The sequence below is a fragment of the Culex pipiens genome, chromosome 1 (genome assembly GCF_016801865.2).
Source record: "Culex pipiens pallens isolate TS chromosome 1, TS_CPP_V2, whole genome shotgun sequence".
Lineage (NCBI taxonomy): Eukaryota > Metazoa > Arthropoda > Insecta > Diptera > Culicidae > Culex > Culex pipiens.
This window is the reverse complement of record NC_068937.1, coordinates 128,662,942-128,682,545: the sequence shown is the minus strand read 5'-3', so window position 1 is coordinate 128,682,545 and position 19,604 is coordinate 128,662,942. Positions and strand designations below refer to the sequence as shown.

The window sequence follows — 19,604 nt, the reverse complement described above, 5'->3', positions numbered from 1 at the left end:
CAGAAGCTGAAGATCGTCATCAATAATGGGAGAATCAAATTTGACTTGGACTTCAGGAATAGCAATATTCCTAGCATCCAAAATTGCATTAGTTAAAGATTCCAAGGCTGAATCAATATCAGCTTTGGTTTCTAAAACAAAATCATGATTTAAATTATTCTCAATATGATGCTGATACCTGTCCCAATTAGCTTTGTGGTAATTAAACACAGAACTATTGGGTCTGGTAACTGCTTCATGAGAAAGTGAAAAAGTTACTGGAAGATGATCAGAATCAAAATCAGCATGAGTCACTAAAGGACCACAATACTGACTTTGATTTGTCAACACCAAATCAATTGTTGATGGATTTCTAACAGAAGAAAAGCAAGTTGGCCCATTCGGGTATAAAACCGAATAAAGACCAGAAGTGCAATCTCTGAACAGAATTTTACCATTGGAATTTACTTTAGAATTATTCCAAGATTGGTGTTTGGCATTAAAATCACCGATGATCAAAAATCGAGATCTATGCCGAGTAAGTTTATTCAAATCCCCTTTGAAATAATTTTTATTTTCCCCAGTGCATTGGAATGGCAAATATGCAGCTGCAATCATAATTTTCCCAAAAGAAGATTCAAGTTCAATGCCCAAACTTTCAATAACTTTTAACTTAAAGTCACGTAACGTGCTATAAGTCATACTACGGTGGATAACTATTGCAACTCCACCGCCATTTCGATTCATTCGGTTATTAGTTATAACTTTATAATCTGGATCACTTTTCAAATAAGTGCCAGTTTTTAAAAATGTTTCGGTTATAACAGCAACATGCACGTTATGAACTCGTAAAAAGTTGAAAAATTCATTTTCTTTCGCTTTTAAAGAGCGAGCATTAAAATTCATAATATTGATGGAATTACTTAGATCCATGATTAAACTTCAGGGTAAGAACAACATCATTCGCAAATTTTAATCCAATCTGGATTGCTTCCATCATGGATGTAGCATTACTCATTGTTTGAATCAAACCAAACAGTGAGTTTTGCAAAAAAGTCATTTTTTCAAACGTAACATCGCCGAGATCAGAAGATCCCAAAGCGTTGCCAGCAGAAAAATTTTCAAATGAGATTTGAGGTACCTGCCCAATTTCAGAAAGATTGGTAGAGGATTTAAAATTCGTGGATGAACCCGAACCCGAAACGACGTTAGCATAAGAAATGCCATTGTTGTTACCTAACTTTTCCACGGTAGGGGTATTTCTAGCATTGTTCGAGTGAGACAGCACGAACGTTTGATTTAAAGATGCAGGTACAACCTGACTTTGAGAAAATTTCGGTTTGGATTTCGGCTGATGCTTAGCACGAGAATCCAAAACCTTTTTTCTGATGGGGCAATCCCAGAAATTTGATTTGTGATTTCCACCACAATTTGCACATTTAAATTGGGTGACTTCTTTCACGGGACAATTGTCCTTGTCGTGAGAAGAATCCCCGCAAACCATGCATTTTGGAACCATGGCGCAATGATCAGTACCGTGACCGAATGCCTGGCAACGCCGGCACTGGGTCAGATTCTGGCCATTACCGCCATGTTTCTTAAAATGCTCCCACTTTACCCGTACATGGAACAAAAACTGTACTTTGTCCAAAAGTTTCAAATTGTTGATTTCATTTCTGTTGAAATGAATCAGATAAAATTGTGAAGTCAAACCAAAGCGAGAAATATTCCCGTTTGATTTTTTCTTCATTGGTATTACTTGGGATGGGGCAAAGCCAAGCAACACCTTAAGTTCGTTTTTGATCTCATCCACCGACAAGTCGTTGGAGAGACCTTTCAAGACCGCCTTGAATGGCCGAGCATTCTTGGTCTCATACGTGTAGAAATTGTGTTTGTGGTTTTTCAAATAACCAACAAAAGTTTGGTGATCTTGTAAAGATTCCGTCAACAAGCGACATTCTCCTCTTCGACCAAGCTGGAACGAAACCTTCAAATTGCAAGTTTCCTTGCAATTCTTCAGTTGCGTTCGAAAGCTGGCCAAATCGGAGACGGAAGTCACTACAATTGGCGGAGCCTTTACTCGTTTCTCGACGGCAGAAGGCTCAGTACGAGGAGAAGGTTCCTTGTCATCAGTTTCGGATAAAACACCGAAACTGTTTGTCAATGGAATTGGAGGATTGACCTCACATTCAGAATCAGAATCAGACCTCAGAAGAGGCTGTTTTCTTTTTCTGTTTCCGTTAGCCGGTTTAGCGTTCAAACGCTTCACCGACGTAACGACCAAATCTTCAGAAGATTTGCGTTTACCTTTGTTTTGACGCATTTTGCAAGCAAAGTTCTCTTAAAAAGATGGCTTCGTTTGTAAAATACAACAAAATTTCAGGCGGGGTTAGTCTTGAAAAGACTGTTTAGAATTTTGGAAAATAACTCAGGTAGTCTTTAAAAAGACTGTGAATTTTGTTTTGAAATAACTCTGAGCTTAGGTAGTAAAAAATACCGCAGCTCTAGTGTCCGTTCACCACGAAGGTTCGCAAGACACTGATTGGACTAACCGGTGATGGTGGCTCTCAGGTGACCTGCGTGCTGTTCGACGCATTTATTGCTTCGAACTGAAGTGCTTGGTGGCTAAAAATAAAGCTTGTTTTGTAGCCCAAGTGCTGTTGTAATGACTTAACGATGACTGATGACCTGTTGGTTGGATTATCTAATCGAATGGGTGGCGTTTTTGGCCTATAAAAGGACCCCCAGCTGTTGACCATGGCATTAGTTTTCTTCTTCAAGATGTTCAAGTTCTTCCTGATTGCTGCCTTCGTGCCGGCTCTGGTTTTGGCTCAGACTCCGGTTCGCCAGTGTGAGTAGAAATCAAGTTAAGACCCTAAGCGCCCCTCGTAAACGCCCTTCGCCTATAGGTGCCAACGGAGCTGGTCTGCCGGCCTATGTACAGATCAACGATTGTACCGCCCTGCCCTGTGACCTCGTCCATGGCGCCCCGTTGGTGGCCGAAGCTCGTGGAATTGTCAGCCCGGTCGACACCCCGACCATGACGGCCTACATCGTGATCCGGTTGGCCGGTCTGCAGATTCCCTTCCCGATGCCCGATGGTCTCGAGGATGTTTGCGCCCAAGGTACCGCCCCCGGAACCTGCCCCGTTTCCGCCGGACAATCCTTCGACTACACGCTGAGCTTCCAGGATGAGGTGCTGACTCTGTCCGGAGTTACCGTCCAGGCCGAGGTCGGAATCACTGCGGCCGATGGATCCGTCATTGGTTGTCTGGAGTTTGACGCCCGTCTCCTTTCGTAGAGCAGTGATTGATCAATAAACCCTTTTTCCAAGAAACCAACCCCTGTTTGAGTTACGAGGTATCCGAATGTCCCAAAAAAAAAAACAGAACTAGCTTATCTAATCACTTGATAACGTCAGCCCCAACTGATAAGGACCCCACGCATCGCTATAAAACCCAATTGGTGCACCCGAACAGACCCAGTTGATGTCCCGTACAGCCCTCAAGATGTTCAAGTTCCTGCTGATCGCCGCCTTCGTGCCTGCCCTGGTTCTGGCCCAGACCCCGGTTCGCCAGTGCGGAAACGGAGCCCCGCTGCCGGCGTCGACGGACGTTGACGGTTGTACCTCGCTGCCCTGTGACATCCAGAACGGAGCCCCGATCAGTGCCATCGCCCGTGGAATCACCAGCCCGATCGCCACCAACACCCTGTCCACGTACATCATTGTCCGGTTGGCCGGTCTGCAGGTGCCGTTCCCGATGCCCGATGGTTTGGAGAATGCTTGCGCCGTTGGAACCGCCCCCGGAACGTGCCCCGTGTCGGCCGGACAGACCTTCGACTACGAGCTGAACCACGGCGGACAGGCCCTGTCGCTGACCGGAGTGACCGTCCAGGTTGAGGTTGGTCTGCGCGGAGACGGAAACGCCATGGTTGGATGTCTGGAGTTCGATGCCCGCATCGTTGGTTAAGCATTTTGTGACTGAGTAATAAAGTAAGGAGTTGTGTTTTTTGGAAGTTTGATTGTTTTGAAAAGTCGGTCAAATGTTTTGAAGAAGATCCATTACACGGAGAGACTTATTTGACTTAAAACGCGTAAACTAATAACCGAGGTGTAGGGGTAAGCGTGGTTGCCTCTCACCCAGTCGGCCTGGGTTTGATCCCAGAAGGTCCCGGTGGCAAATTTTGAGACGAGATTTGTCTGATCACGCCTTCCGTCGGACAGGAAAGTAAATGTTGGTCCTGGTCTAACCTAGTGGTTAGGTCGTTAGCTCAGTCCAGGTGTAGGAGTCGTCTCCCTGGGTCCTGTCTCGGTGGAGTCGCTGGTAGGCAGTTGGACTCAACAAAGGTCGTCAGTTCGAATCGCGGGGTGGATGGAAGCTAAGGTGCAAAAAGAGGTTTGCAATTGCCTCAACAATCAAGCCTTCGGACACCTAGTTTCGAGTAGGAATCTCGTAATCGAGAACGCCAAGGCAATGCTGTAGAGCGAATAATTAGATTTTGAATAAACTTTTTGGTGAAATCAACTAACATTTTAGTTAGGACGAAAGTAAACCCATCGATTGTTGGATGTGGTTGGTCTTCAATAATTAATAGACATGTAATTGTTTTGATAGCCCTCGCTAAGTTATTAAAGAAACTATGTTTAATTTCCCTACTTTGTGTAACCAAAACATATACTGCGTTTCATCTCTCCAAATCCTTATAAATTTGGCTGAAACTTGAAACTTGGAGAGGCGAAATGTCACTCTCAGGGTTCCAATCGAACTGTCAAATCGGGGTTCCAATCGAGCAACAAGGTCATGTAAGAACAAGGTCGGAATCAATTTAAAATCATTTTGGCAAAAAATGAGACTTATAACAATCAAAAGTATTGTAAAACTGTTGTTGATAATAATCTGATAGTTTTTGTTATGTTTGTGCCTGTTCGGTACAAGAAAAGTGCCAGCACCAAAGAAAAACTACAAGTTTTTCAACCTTAAATTTGAATGACTTTGAGTGTTTGAAATTTCTCCCAGAACATTTAATTTCCCTATGTCCCTATGGTCCCTAGTTTGTCCGATTGAATCCTCTAACATTCAAGTAAAATTTACCCATTTGGAATCATTTAGCCATACCACTTAGAATGTAAATGAAATGTAATTATTACAGTTATCCCACATATTCGGAACACCCACAAATTCGAAACACTTTTATGATAATTTGTCAATAGCATGCAAAAAGTAGCTTTTCTGTCGACCTTACTATTTTTAGAACCTTAATTTGGACATTATCTTGCTATTTCACTAGTAAAATTATAACTTTTTGAACAAAAACTTCATTCCAAGACTATTTTGTCCAGAGCAGCAAAACACTGCCTCCAAATGGTCTGTTTCATGATTGTGGGATGTTATTGTGCCTCCCACAATTGTGGAACACCTGAATTTAACTGATATTTTCACACAAAAAAGTTATCAAACCATGTATAAAACATCACTAAGCTTGAGTTTCATTGGTTTCAGTGTGAGAAGTCATTATTTGGTAATAAATATGTACTCCTGGAGGGATCCAAAGTTTGTTTACATTCGTAAGAAAAAAGTGTTCCGAATTTGTGGATTTCAAGAGTCGAAGTAATTCTTCAAAAACTTCATATGAAAGTTAAAATTTGCAGATTTTCGATACAGCATTCGAAAGATCGCAAGAAAAGCTTTCAAATGAAGGTAAAAGCGAATCATTAAGTTCAATTATCGATTTGCTATGATTTTTTGAACATTGGCCGATCTGGAAACCGTTCCGAATATGTGGGATGACTGTATAAGAATGTTTAATAAAGATATATTTAATTTCAATTTTTTTAACCATTGGGAATCGGTGAAAATTAGACCCTGATTGCTAATTTGCCTATCAAATACAAATAACAGCTAAAAATTCTTGTCAGAAATAATGAAGTTTGAGAGTTTAGAGTTTTTTTAGAACAATTTTAAAAGCATTTGGAGTATTGTATTAGGTATTTAAATTATCTTAAGTATTTTAAATATTCTAAGAATTTTGAATATTTCAGGTCCTAAATTTGTTTAAGCATTTTGCAATGAAAATTTTATTTGAGGATTTAAGAAAATTGTCATATACTCTGCTTACAAAATTTTAAAATTTTAGCCCGGGTAATTTTATATTTATTTCTTTTGCCCTTGAAAATTTCAGCGATGACCTATACATGTTAAGGTACCAAAAATTGCGTATTTCAATTACGAAATTATCTATTCTATCGATACAAAGACCCCCAAAACGGCGTTATACCCAATCCAGAATATAAGTTTAGATAAGTTTTATATAGAATTTCCAGAGTTATATAAATTTTTACACTAAGTATTTAGTAAACTTTATATTCAATCCAAATTATGTTTTAATCAGTCAAGGATGCCTATTTGGAGTTGGGAGACTGGATTTCTGGCGATTTGTCAACAAATGACATTATTTATGATAATCTTTCGAAAGGTGTACAAACTTTTTTTGCACCTTTTTTGATTTCTGTAGTAGTATTTGTTATATAACTTTTTATGAAAATCATCTTTTCATGAGCTTTTTATAGCAAAATGTTCGGCATGAGTTTCTGAACAAAACGTAGTACTAGGTTTCTGTCAAACTTTAAATTGTTTACATGTTTCACCACAAAATGTGCATAGTGCCCAAGAGGTGTAAATACTTTTTTTTTTACATACTGTATGTTGTTAAAGTATTTGAGAAATTTCAAGAGAAATTTGGTATTTCTGTGTTTTGGTATTTTGGTATTTAAGAATTTCGGTATTTTGGTATTTCGTTATTTTGGTTTTTTGGTATTATAGTATTTTGGTATTTTGCTATATTTTTTGTATTTTGGTATTTAGTATTATAGTATTTTGGTGTTTTGGTATTTTAGAATTTTGGTATTTTGGTATTTTGTTATTTTGGTATGTTGGTATTTTGGTATTTTGATATTTTGGTATTTTGGAATTTTGGTATCATAGTATTTTGGTATTTTGTTTTTTTTTGTATTTTGGTATTTTAGTATTATGGTTTTTTGGTATTTTGGTGTTTTGGTATTTTAGTATTTTAGAATTTTGGTATTTCGATATTTTGGTATTTTGGTATTTTGGTATTTCGGTATTTTGGTATTTTGGTATTTTGGTGTTTTGATATTGTGGTATTTTAGAATTTTGGTATTTTAGAAATTTGGTATTTTGGTATTTTGGTATTTTGGTATTTTGGTATTTTGTTGTTTTGATATTTTGGTATTTTTGTATTTTAGAATTTTGGTATTTTGGTATTTCTGTATTTTGGTATTTTGGTATTTTGGTATTTTGGTATGTTGGTATTTTGGTATTTTGATATTTTGGTATTTTGATATTTGGGTATTTTGGTATATTGTATTTTTGATGTCTTGTATTTTTTTTATTCTTGTTATTTTAATGTCATAAATTAATTTATTGGCAACTTTCCCAATAATTTCTCTTTTTGAATTTTTAAGTTTTGGATGATATATTTAAATTCAATTTCATAGTGATGCATATCTCAGCTTATGTGATGCAGTGAAAATGCTAAAATTCAGTTCTGCTAAGACTCTATCGAATAATTTTATCCGATAAAACCCAATTTTTCACTGCAATCAATTGACGACGTTACCAGGGCATAAATGGAAACTTTATGCATTTGTGAACTTTGCGCTTGCATTGCTGATACATAAAATCTGCGCATATAATCTCATTATAAATCTTTTGATTAGGAGTAAGTCTCGTTTGTTTGACAGGTTAAGCACTCAGATGTGAGAAGGGGTCATACAAATTTCAGCATTTTTGTATGACCCAATCTCACCCGCTAATGACGGTATTTAAACAACTAATTTTGCAAAACTTTTGATAGAAAATTGCTTGCTCATTTCTTATTGAGCTATTCATCACTCGAGTTCAGTTGAAAACGCTTTTAATAATCAATAATAAATTTTATAATCAATAAACTTGAAATTGTAAATATTGCTGTAAATTTTTCCCAGTCTTATCCAGTAACAGGTTAAAACCACCTCTCTGAAAAGTGATTGTTGATTGAAGTCTGACAATTTTTTATCGGACAGATGCCAACAAAAACTGATATCAGAAATGATTTTCGGACAGTAGCGATATCAGAGGCTAAAAACTTTTATCTGTTTCCTGGCAGCAAAGTAAAACAACACCAAAAGATACAATCAGTCTTCTGCACAATTTCCTACAGTTCAGTTCAAAATGCTAAAATTTATTCTCGCCGCCGTCCTAATCCCGGTGCTGTCCGTAACCAGCTCAACGCCCTTCCGAAGCTGTAAGTTTCACCACTTGTACTAAAAATGTAGAACACTCTAGTTCCAAACTCTCCCGCTAGGTCCCGGTAGCGCCCCTGTTCCGCAGGACTTCAACATCCAGGGTTGTACCGCGCTGCCCTGCACCCTATACCGTGGCCAACCGCTGACGGCCGAAGCCCGCGGCATTGTCAGCCAAGTGTCGACAAACTCCGTCGAGGCGTACATCAACGTGTTTTTGCAGGAAATCGACCTCGAGTACCCGATCACGCCGGAGTTTGTCGATGCTTGCGCGCGCGGGATCCGGTCCTGCCCGCTGGTCGCCGGTCAACGGTTCGACTATGTGTTCGAGAAGACCAGCCTGGACATTCAGCTGAACGGGATCGCCGTGCTGATCCGGGTCGGGCTGCGCTATCAGGCCATGCCGGTGGCGTGTGTCGAGTTTGATGCTATAATCTTCTAGGGAGAGATAATAAATCTATTTACTTTACCTGAAACTGTTTTTTATTTGACAAAATTGGCAACACTGTTTGACGTTTCGACCCGGAGCCATTATGGTGCAATTGGCGTGCCATAAAAACGGAAACGACCAACATTTGTTTACAATCAGCAACTGCGTTGCGGGGGTCGTAAACTTGAACTTTGTATCTGCGTCACCTGGAGTTGTGATACCACGGGGGAAAACCTCATGGTTCAAAACGGAGTGATTTTATTTTGATTCGCTGAAATCGCTGACGGTTTAAGACCGTTGTACTGAACGCGAACTAAAATGTGTTGTAACTATAGCTAATCTCGATGGTGCCATAAACCATGACGTTAACTAGAAATTGCCCTTTTCTAGATTTCGATAGTCTAATCTTTATAAATTTCGTGACTTAGGTTGTTGTTTAAAACCGTATCTTATCAGTTTGCGTTGGTCTATTTAAGGTCCAAACTCGCTCCAACCGCCTACAGCTTGTTTCGCGAAGCCAACATGTTCAAAATTGTCCTCGTAGCCGCCCTAGTGCCGGTTCTGGCCTTGGCCAGTCCGACTCCGTTCCGACCATGTAAGCTAACCTAAAAAACCTTTAAAGTGGCTTAAATAATCCAAAAACATACCAACTCAAAGGCCCCAACGGAGCCCCGGTCCCGTCCTCGTTCAACATCGACGGTTGCACCGCCCTGCCCTGCCAGCTAGTCCGTGACCAGCCCCTGGTGGCCGAAGCCCGCGGAATCGTCAGCCCCGTGTCTACCAACAACGTCGAGGCGTTCATCAACGTCTTCCTGGCCGGACTGGATCTGGGCTTCCCGATGCCGCCGGAGCTGGCCGATGCCTGCGTGGCCGGAGTTCAGTCGTGTCCGCTGGTCGCGGGTCAACCGTTCGATTACATCTTCAACGACCCGGCGCTGGAGGTGCCCCTCGGCGGCGTGACCGTGATGATCCGGGTGGGACTGCGCGACGGGGCCACCCAGATCGGGTGCGTCGAGTTTGACGGAACTATTGTGTAAATAAAGTTTTTGTTTAAAGCTTATTTGTCGTGTTTTATCGTGTTTAGTTTTAACAACTGACAGCTTGACTGACAGATTAAAATTGCCGTAAGTTAGTTGTCTTTATTAACGAGCCTTTCGCTGGTTCGCGAAACGAGGTAACACGAACTGTCAATTCTTGCAAGATATTGAGAACTTCGGTTTATTATTGTTTTTTATTAGTTTGACTACCTTAATCATAATTGACATTGGATTGTCATGTCATGTTATTCAATCCAGGTTTTTAAGCGAAGATAGCGTTCGAATTGTGAACGCCCGAATTGTCAAAATCGCGCAGTAGCACCAAAATTAGAAAAAAAAAAGTATGGCTGTCATGCCATGGCACACTTTTTTCGTAATGTTGGTACCACTGCGTGATTTTGACATTTCGGGCGTCCACCATTCGAACGCCATCTTCGCTTAAAAATCTGGATAGTGAAGTCAGAAGTCAGAAGTCGAGAAAATGCCATTAAAGTAAATAAACATGTGATAATCCATCGTAAGACTGATAATTCACATCGATAATTTCGAGCACTAAAACGATTACTTAAGAGAGTGATGCTAACCTTAGCATTTCAAACTAGCTCGTGCACGAAATTGAAAACGTGCTCAGATGCTTAATATATCCAACTAGAGATGATTGGTCAGCCTATTTAAGTCGTTCTCGCTAGCTCAATGGATATTAGTAAGTATCAGGATAATTTCAAATCATCATGCTCAAGTTTATTCTCGTCGCCGTTCTAGTTCCGGTCCTGTATTTGCCAATCCTTCATATCAACGTGAAGGTTCGCTTCGGACTCCAAGACGGAACGACCCAGATCGGGTGCGTCGAGTTTGACGGGATCGTTCTCTGATGCAATGAATCATTTTGACGTGTGATTAAACGTAGTGGGCCTGGCCAATCTTATTGTTTGCTGTTGACATAGGGGAACTATACCCTTTTTCAGCCTATTTCTATTATCGGCCTATCAGCACTTTGATCATGAATTACAGCTTTCACAAAGTGTTTTTGACTGTTCCAAAGAAATAAATAGCTCAAATTAAAGTGAGCAAGCAACTCTCCATTGTTAATATATCTGAAAATGTTGATTTAATAGCGGAAAACGGCATAAGAGATGAGAATTGGTCGAACGGCTTAGAGTGATTAAAATGGGTAGATTTCTCCTATTAGATAAAAAAAACGACTTATTCACAAAATCTCAAAAATCACTTTATTTTACCACAAATCAGTCAAACCGCTCCTTACTGGATGATAGCGTTGAAGCGCAGACAGGCCAGCGCGGAACCACCGTCCCCGGCGAGGCTAACCTCAATCTCAACCTGTACTCCGCGGGCCGGAGCGTCCAGCGACAGATCGTTGAGGGTGTAGGTGAACGCGTTTCCGGCCACGATCGGGCAGCCCCCGACGAGTCCAACCTGGCAAGCGTCACGCAGGGGGTCCGGAATCTGGAATCCGGTGTCCAGACCAGCCAGGCGGGCCACAATGTTGGCGGTGGCCGTGGCCGATCCGACCGGGCTCACGATGCCGGAAGCCGTGGCCGTCAGCGGGGCACCAGCGGTCAGGGTGCACACACTTCCGGCGCAATCGTTCACGGTGAGCGTCGCGGGAGTGGGAGCGCCGTTCGGGCCTGCCATAAAGTAAGGTTAGTCAAGACACAAACGGCGGGTTTGTTGGGGGGAACTTACAGGCAGAGAAGTTTACGGCGGCCAGAGCCATCGCTGGCACCAGGGCGGCTACGAGCAGGAACTTGAACATCTCGGCTTCTTTGGAAGGCTACTGCGATCTGCTTGGAGAAATTCACAAATGCCGGTCGTATCGCAGCAAGCCATGTTTTATAGCCGACATTTGTCGCGAAAAAGCCGGTAAAATCATAAAAAAAACAAAACACAAAAAATGTCGATTGCAAATCTAAACATTTTTTTTTTCTTTGTTGATAGCATTGTGTTTTGGTTTATCAACAAATTGATCGTACCCACACGCTCGCTAAATTGATAACACCAACAGAAGTTGGGGTGGCATGTTGTTGCTGATTGAGGGGAGGTGTTTAGGGCTCCCTATTGATTGCCTAGTTCGAAGAAATGTTCGTGAATATTCCACAATCAGTATTACCTACTGATATGTCAAATGCAGCCATAATGCCCACTGCCAGTGGCGTCAAAAAGATGAGCTAAATTAGTTTATGTTTTAATAAACAAACCCTTATCATTGAACGTTACCCGACTTTTAAGTGCTTTGACAGCTGTCATGGCTATTAGTGTGGTCCAAATCTGGGCTTTCTCGGGGCTTCCCCCTGAAATCAAAGATTGACCCATCACTAGGCTTAATTCCGAATTTGAGCTCATCCTGACCACGGGAACCCCTCCCTCTAATTGCTTGATTTTTGTATGGGAATAATCCTCAAAATGTATGGAGAAAAGCAACTGTTTCAGCTTTTACCTGTGGAGGTCGCAATAGTCGTCCGATCTTTATCAATTCTCAGATGTAGGACCTTCATTAAAATTAGAACAACTTTCCCGAAGACACCATATTCGTCTATTCGTCTAATCATAATATCTACATTTTTCAGTTCTGTGTGCAAATGTTTAGAAAATCCAATTATAACAGATTCTTTTTTTGATATCGAATCATTCAAAAGGGTACACACAAAAAAGGATACAATGTCTACTCGTCGTCTGCCCTTTTAAATAGGGTACTTCACAATTGAGTTCTAAAGCTCTATGTCAATTTTTATGTACAGCGGTAAAAAAACACAATTAAAAACCATTTCTGATCACTTTTTTTTTTCATTTTAATGCAAAACAAATTTTTTACAAGACAACATTTTTTCGATGGATCAACTATGGTCCCCTTGGAACGAGCTGTCAAGTAAGAGCTTTTCTGTCAAGAAGGACCGCGAGGTTAATTTTTAAAAATTGATTTAAACATTTATTTTAAACTCTTTGTGCTCGTACAAAGGGTTATTTTACTCAGAAAAATAAGCTTTATCGCTGTAAACAATAATACATATCAGCAATCTAAGCTTCATTTTAGGACCCAATTGGGTTTCCAAAATTAAGTTTGGATTTCTCATATTATTGTTCACTAACGATAGAGCTTATTTTCTGAGCACAATGACCCTTCGTACATCCAAAAAGAGTTTAGAATGGATTTTTAAATCAATTTTGAAAAATTAACTTCGCGGCTCTTCTTGACAGACAAGGTCTTACATGACAGCTCATTCCAAGGGGACCAATGTTTAGCCATCGTCGTTGTCTTGTCAATATAATTTTTAAGCTTTAAAATCAAAAATGATCAGTGATCAGATATGGTTTTCAAGCGTGTTTATTTATTAGATATACCATTCTCAAGATACCAATTTTTAAATATATAGATAGTTTCAAGTTTTGGAAAGCTCTTCACAAATGTGCACACCTCAAACTACAGCAGAAAAAAACTGTCTAAGACACACACCCGAAAGCATTGCTGCATATCGATGATAGCTTTTATCCTAGACACTCACCATAGTAGGCGAGCGGGGTGGAGAGGGGGTGTGAATTTTGATGTGTGCATATTTTCGGGGTGTGCGTCGAATTAGGTGCAAAATTTTGCAATATCAAAATTGTAATGTAAAATCTTATAAAGCAAAATTACTTATTTTTCCTATATAAAATGCATAAACCGACGACACGACAAGCCACTCGGCTCCAAAAAGTGGGTACCAAATCGGCTTACCCCTCCAGTTCCTCGGGAACTGGAAATGCCAAACTGGAAACGTCAAACAATTTTTTAAAAAAATCTTGAATTTGGCTGCACTGGCTTGGTGACGGCGAGAAATGTCATTTTTGAAAAATAAACAACAGCCTTCTTCGGCGACCGGTTGCTGATCTGGGAGGAGCGTGACTTCCCGCGGCTTTTCGTCTGTGGCAGGGCCACGTCCGGTACCGTTGGCCAACCTACGATAGTGTACCCACCACGATACACGACGACGATACACGCTGCTGTTGATACGACGCCGCGTAGTGGGGCAGTGGGCGGATTTATTTCCGACCCTAGGCGGAACGAGTGTAGGATAAGCAACGTCGATATTGACGGGTTTCCATCGTTGGCCATGCTAGAGTACGGGAATTTCCGAGGTGAGCACAAGTTCAACTGTGAAATTTGTTGATCGACTGGTCGGGGAGGAATCGATAGAATTTAGTAAAACTTTTTATTAATATATTTTTTTTCCACTTGTGGAATCAGCGTCCGGTTAGGACGGCGAGAAGATTTGTGCTGATCCACCGTTGGATGTGGCTCTGCAGGAGAAGATCCCCCATCCGGAGTACGACGAACTGGATGAGCAGAAAAAACATCCCGCACTGGTCGTCAAAGTTCACCCGCTGGTGTTACAGCAAACCGTGCCCAGGGCACGACCGTAGAGGATAAGCTCGATTCTGACAAGATTACAACATCCAGAAACAGTGGCGATCTTGTTCCGAACAAGAACCTGCAGTGAAGCGATCGTTGTTGACACCTCTACTTAATCCTTCACCTTTCAACACATCAAGATTGTATCAGCCGCGATAGCTATCACAAGTAGCGGACAACCGGTGGCAAGAAGGCCGCCATCCGCTAGAAGAGGAAGTACCAGCTGGGACGCCCGGCCGCCATCATCAAGATTAGTGCCAGCTGTGTCCACTTTGTGCGAACCCGAGGTGAAAACAGGAAGTTACGTGCGCTCTGCCTGGACGACGGCAATGTTCGATGTGGCCCTGTTCCGCCAGTGGTACGAGAACTACTACCTGCCGTCGCTGGGCAAGAAGCGTGACCTGAAGACAAGCAAGGTGAATGTGTTGGCCAAGAAGCGCAGCAAGATCTGCTCAAGAAGTACGCCAAGATGGATCCCGCCCTGGAGAAGCAGTTCAACGCGGGTCGTCTTCGTTTCCCGACCTGGACAGAGTGGCCCTGTAAATGTATACCTGCTGGAGGGTAAGGAGCGGCGCAGTAATGAGTGGTTCAAATGTCAGAACTGCGGACATGTATTTGGATTAGGGGGTGAAAAACTTAAATATAAAAAAATATAACCATTTCAATGATAATAAATTAAAAGTTGGGTAATTCCTTCATATTTTTATGCAATAATAAAGGTACATGAATTAATAATGTAAATAAAACATCTTTAAATCAATTGCAAATATTCTTCTCCACAATCCCCTCCAACACGAGCAGTTTACGACCTGCCCGTCACGTTGGTCCTCCTCACGATCGGCACTAATCGAATACTCCGCCACATTCTCCATCGCCCGTACAAACAGGTGGCTGTCCAGGTTTGGAACCGCCTTGTAGATGTTTCATTTTCCTGGTAGCTTTGCGGCATGTGCCGCAACCTAGTGAAAGAGGCTCTCGGCACTCTTGTAGAAATTCGTCGCAAACCGAAGTTCTCCCACCGACAACCTTTTTCTCGGCCGAACGTTCCGACTCCTCGTCCAGACTGTACCAGCAGGTACCGTATCCGGTCCACCTCCACCTGGTGCGTAAATTTCATTTCATTTCATTCTTGTTTGTACTGGCTTTTCCTCCATGTAGACAAGTTGGTACCGGCACCATGTCCAACTGGATCTCCTCGCCATCCTAGTCGGGCTGATTTTCTTCTTCCAGTGCGGAAAAGCGGTCGTCGTTGGTTTTCATTTCACAGCACCACCACGGCCCTCACAAAAGTTGTGCACGATGTGTACAGCAACCTAGACGAAAACCGCTGCACAGTGATGGTCCTTGTTGACTTTTCGCTGGCGTTTAATTGCGTGAACCATCAGATTCTACGGAAGAAGCTCAACACCGAGTTCAAGTTCACCAGGTCTGCTTGTGACCTCATCACATCTTTCCTCAGTGGACGGTCCCAGATCGTTCGCTTTGGGAATTCAATGTCAGCAGCGTTGGACGTACCGGACGGAACGCCACAAGGATCTTGCCTCAGTGCGTTACTGTTCAGCCTATACATAAACAGTTTGCCAAGGAACCTGAAGTGCGAGTGGCAGCTGTACGCCGACGATCTGCAGGTTTATCTCTCTGGCCCCATCGCTGAGGTAGACCGAATCGTGCGCGACGTCAACGAGGATCTGGCGGCGATCGCCGATTGGGCCAGAGTCAACCAGCTTTTTCCGAACCCCAAAAAGACCCAGGCCATCGTGTTCAACAAAACCGGAACTGTAACACCCCAGGAGAACATCGTCTTCTGCGACTCGATCATCCCGCTTAGCAGCCAAGTGATAAACCTTGGGCTGCACATGGACTGCAATCTGACCTGGAAGGCACAAGTTAACGACGTCGTCAGGAAAGTTTATCACACGTTGAGAACCTTCCGAAGGTTCGGATCTGTGCTCTCCCTGCAGACACGACGTAAACTTGTACAAGCTGTTATTGTCCCATTCTTCACCTATTGCGACACCGTTTACTTTCCCGGATTGTCCGCCGCCCTACGCGAACAGCTGCACCGTGGCTTCAAGTCGGCACTGCGGTTTGTGCACAACCTCCGACGGCGGGACACAACAGTTGCACTGCGTAATTCAATCATGGGACACGATCTACCAGACAATTACCAACTTCGAGTATGCTGCTTCATGAAAAAGGCGTTCGAGGGCACCCTGCCTGACTACATTATGCAGCATCTCCAGCGTGGACGGCAAGAGCGCACCGCCGGTTTCATCATCCCACGCCACACGACATCCAGCGGCAAGAGCGTCCTGGTGCACGGGGCATCTTGCTGGAACAGCCTACCAATGGCAATCAAACGAGAAGCTCGTTTCAACCCATTTAAGCGAGCAGTCATCACACACATGCAGAACTAGATCCAGATTAGATTAGATTTTAGTTTTTTTTTCTCACCCGTTCAGAGAATTGACAATTTCTTTGGCTCCAAATGTACAATCTCCTTAATCCCTTCCTTGCCCTGATACAAAGTGTAAACTAACAGGATATCGTTACCAAATAAATTACAATTACAATTACAATTACAGTCCAAATTCCCGGCACTATTGGCGCTACCGAACTTTGCCTTGGCCGACGCCAGCGGATGGGACGCTTTGGTCGTGGTAGTCGATTTGGCCTTGGCCGGCCGGGCTGGAGGCGTTTCTTCGGCGATAGTTTCGCCATCTTGAAGAAATTGACCAGCTTTGGCTGCTCCAGCATCTCCCGGGTCTTCTCGTTAACGGTGACTGCTCCGATACGCTTGATGGGCCGCATCGCCCTCGTAACCCGCCGTGTCTCCGGCGTTGCGGCCATCTTTTCCGTCGTTCTGAAGTCTGTGGAGCGGATGGCCGCGGCAACACCTCTTCTTGGAACCGTCTTCTTGGAAGTGCTAAGCTTCCCTTCTTCAGCTGACAGTGAATTACTTTCGCAAACCAGCACTTCTCTCGCTTTCGGGGGTTTCTTTTCTTTAAACTACTGATCGGGCATTTTACTCGGCCAATATGAGCTAACAAAAGAGGAAGACAGAGAATAAGCAGGAAGCTCCCGAACCGAAGGAGTAGGAACATATCGAAGAATTTTCATAACCTGTCCCGAACCATCGCCGAAGAGGAAGTGAAGGCCAAAATTTTGCAAAACTTAGGCGCAGGAATCGTTCGAAGTGCAAGAAATCTGGAGTGCACTGCCTCTTCTCCAGAGCGGCTTTCTATTTATCCAAGCCGGAAGCAGAAGCGGCGGTCGCTGGCCTTTTTTCATTCTTTTCGGCCGGTTGACCCGAGGACTTTTCAGGCGGTTTCTCCGAAGGAAAAAAAAACCAGGAACGTAAACGAAAAACATAAAAACAATCAAAACACAAAACAGCTGTTTCCATCGATTGTAAATATTTATCAACAAGCAGTGCTGCGAGAAACATTTATTTCGACGAAAACCGAGGGGTCCATCAAAGTTACCGTGACTTTGCTGAATCACGGGGATTTCACGGAATTCACGGAGGAACCACTTTTTGATTGGGATTTTCCACCGAGTGTCTTGTCGTGTCGTCGCATAAACCAAGTCCATCCTAATTTAAAAAATAAATTTGTGGCAAGTATGGGAGCGTTATTTTGTTACGTAACGAAGTAGGGTAGGGGGAGAGGACCCCCCAGGCTTTGTCGGGGAAATGTCAAAGTTTTATAGTAACTCAACTAAAAGACAACAAAAAAGATTTCAATGCCATAAAACAGTTTTATTACGTCGCCCAAAACAATGGAGAAGCATAAACCATTTACTGGATACGGGCGCGGAAGCGCAGGCATCCCAGGTTGGAGCCACCATCGCCGGTCAGACCGACCTCGATCTCGACCTCGATGTCACGGGCCGGGGCGTCCAGGGACGGATCGTTCAGGGTGTAGGTGAACGGCGTTCCGGCGACAACGGGGCAGCCTCCCTCGATTCCAACCTGGCAAGCGTTAACCAGCGCCGGCGGGATCTCGAATCCGACGTCCAGACCGGCAACGCGGGCAACGATGTGGGCGGTGGCGGTGGCAGATCCGACGGGGCTCACGATTCCGGTGGCGGTGGCGGTCAGGGGCTGGCCGGCCTGCAGGATGCACACATCACCCGAGCACTGGTTCACGGTCAGCGACGCGGGAGTCGGGGCTCCGTTGGGGCCTGTCAATGGAGCAATGGGCGGTTTGGTTAGTCAAGACACCAACCACTGTGGTGATAGGGGAAACTTACAGCCAGTGAAGGCAACGTTGGCCAGGGCCATCGCTGGCACCAGGGCGGCTACGAGCAGGAACTTGAACATCTTGGCTGAGGTGTGGACGTGACTTGCGGCGAATTCCGAGAGTGACTGTGAGGGTTCGAACCCCCTGGTCGGTACTTTTATAGCATCGATAGTGCACCAATTTTGGGGGTCGTTTGATAATGTTCGGGTGTTATCAGGGCTGATAAGGCGCTCTCGTGTACACGGGGTTGCATGCAGATATATTGCGGGAGAATCCAATCTTTACAAGCGTGGCAACTGCTAACAAATTGCAGAATCCAAACGCTTCCGCTAATTTTATCAGCTTGAAGTGTAATCGGTTGTTTTTCGCATTCAAACTAGTTTAAAGGTGCGAAACTTTCCCTCGAACGGAAACGCCATAATTTACATAAAAGTCAATTTGCCATAATGGCCGCCTGGAACTGTCAAGAATAACAAAACCCAAAATTCCTTCAAACAAACTTTATTTTCACTCAAACAACCTTCGCCTCAACGCTGAAACAGCTCACAACCTGTCCGTCCTGGTCGACCAGTTGAAGCTGGACGTCGACGCCAATCGGCGGGTAGGACTTCTCCACGGGCAGCCGCAGCTCGTACCGGGCCTCTTCCTGCTCCGAAAGGGGACAGCGCGAATCTTCGAGCCACTCGCAGGCGTCCTGACGATCGGCCGGCAGTTCGAACGGAACGGTGATGCCCAGGGCCGTGGCCAGCACAACCGGTCGCAGCTTGCTCACCTCGGACAGGGCCGTAAAGTCCACGTGGGCTACGGCATCCTGGCCGCGAACCAGCTGGCAGGGCACCTTGGTGCAACCCTCGATGTCCACCCCAGATGGGAGGGCGCCACCGGATTTACCTGAAATTTGACACAAATTCCGGTGTCAAACTGTCGTTTTCTATCATTTTGACAGCTGCAGATGGCTACTTACACTGCTGAACGGAAACCACGTCGGTCAGGACCAGCGCTGGAACCAGTGCCACCAGAACCACCAGAATTGCGTTCATTTTGCTTCGGGATCTACTATCGGACTAAATCGACGAAGGGAAGATATTTCTTAAATAGTTCGTTTCGATAACTGCTGGGAAACTAAACGTCGTTATCACGATTTTATAGTGGATGTTGCAAGCCGTTATCACTGTCCGGCATTGTAGACATTTCTCCGCGGCCACTT

At 43.7% G+C, this 19,604-nt stretch overlaps 7 protein-coding genes and 1 pseudogene across 7 annotated transcripts; 5 read left to right on the top strand and 3 right to left on the bottom strand.

Moving 5' to 3' along the window:
• The first annotated feature begins 2,673 nt into the window (after positions 1 to 2,673).
• LOC120423537 (NPC intracellular cholesterol transporter 2-like) lies at positions 2,674 to 3,316 on the top strand. Its single transcript, XM_039587383.2, has 2 exons — positions 2,674 to 2,830; positions 2,889 to 3,316. The coding sequence occupies exons 1-2, from the start codon at positions 2,737 to 2,739 to the stop codon at positions 3,278 to 3,280; spliced, it is 486 nt and encodes a 161-aa protein (XP_039443317.1). The 5' UTR covers positions 2,674 to 2,736; the 3' UTR covers positions 3,281 to 3,316.
• Positions 3,317 to 3,457: 141 nt separating this feature from the next.
• Positions 3,458 to 3,996, top strand: LOC120423538 (uncharacterized). Its single transcript, XM_039587385.2, has one exon. The coding sequence runs from the start codon at positions 3,468 to 3,470 to the stop codon at positions 3,948 to 3,950; it is 483 nt and encodes a 160-aa protein (XP_039443319.1). The 5' UTR covers positions 3,458 to 3,467; the 3' UTR covers positions 3,951 to 3,996.
• A 4,130-nt stretch (positions 3,997 to 8,126) lies between these two features.
• Positions 8,127 to 8,747, top strand: LOC120423545 (mite group 2 allergen Lep d 2-like). Its single transcript, XM_039587393.2, has 2 exons — positions 8,127 to 8,283; positions 8,344 to 8,747. The coding sequence occupies exons 1-2, from the start codon at positions 8,211 to 8,213 to the stop codon at positions 8,721 to 8,723; spliced, it is 453 nt and encodes a 150-aa protein (XP_039443327.1). The 5' UTR covers positions 8,127 to 8,210; the 3' UTR covers positions 8,724 to 8,747.
• A 404-nt stretch (positions 8,748 to 9,151) lies between these two features.
• LOC120423543 (NPC intracellular cholesterol transporter 2-like) lies at positions 9,152 to 9,771 on the top strand. The gene is made up of 2 exons (XM_039587390.2): positions 9,152 to 9,306; positions 9,369 to 9,771. Exons 1-2 carry the CDS (start codon positions 9,234 to 9,236, stop codon positions 9,746 to 9,748), a joined length of 453 nt encoding a protein of 150 aa, XP_039443324.1. The 5' UTR covers positions 9,152 to 9,233; the 3' UTR covers positions 9,749 to 9,771.
• Positions 9,772 to 10,951: 1,180 nt separating this feature from the next.
• Positions 10,952 to 11,612, bottom strand: LOC120423542 (uncharacterized). The gene is made up of 2 exons (XM_039587389.2): positions 11,453 to 11,612; positions 10,952 to 11,394 (listed from the first exon to the last, which is right to left on the bottom strand). The coding sequence occupies exons 1-2, from the start codon at positions 11,520 to 11,522 to the stop codon at positions 11,009 to 11,011; spliced, it is 456 nt and encodes a 151-aa protein (XP_039443323.1). The 5' UTR covers positions 11,523 to 11,612; the 3' UTR covers positions 10,952 to 11,008.
• Positions 11,613 to 13,854: 2,242 nt separating this feature from the next.
• On the top strand, positions 13,855 to 15,339 carry LOC120423551 (40S ribosomal protein S8-like; annotated as a pseudogene).
• A 2,553-nt stretch (positions 15,340 to 17,892) lies between these two features.
• LOC120423541 (mite group 2 allergen Gly d 2.02-like) lies at positions 17,893 to 18,567 on the bottom strand. The gene is made up of 2 exons (XM_039587388.1): positions 18,408 to 18,567; positions 17,893 to 18,338 (listed from the first exon to the last, which is right to left on the bottom strand). Exons 1-2 carry the CDS (start codon positions 18,475 to 18,477, stop codon positions 17,953 to 17,955), a joined length of 456 nt encoding a protein of 151 aa, XP_039443322.1. The 5' UTR covers positions 18,478 to 18,567; the 3' UTR covers positions 17,893 to 17,952.
• Positions 18,568 to 18,882: 315 nt separating this feature from the next.
• LOC120423540 (NPC intracellular cholesterol transporter 2 homolog a-like) lies at positions 18,883 to 19,519 on the bottom strand. Its single transcript, XM_039587387.2, has 2 exons — positions 19,362 to 19,519; positions 18,883 to 19,288 (listed from the first exon to the last, which is right to left on the bottom strand). The coding sequence occupies exons 1-2, from the start codon at positions 19,435 to 19,437 to the stop codon at positions 18,909 to 18,911; spliced, it is 456 nt and encodes a 151-aa protein (XP_039443321.1). The 5' UTR covers positions 19,438 to 19,519; the 3' UTR covers positions 18,883 to 18,908.
• Between the last annotated feature and the right edge of the window lie 85 nt (positions 19,520 to 19,604).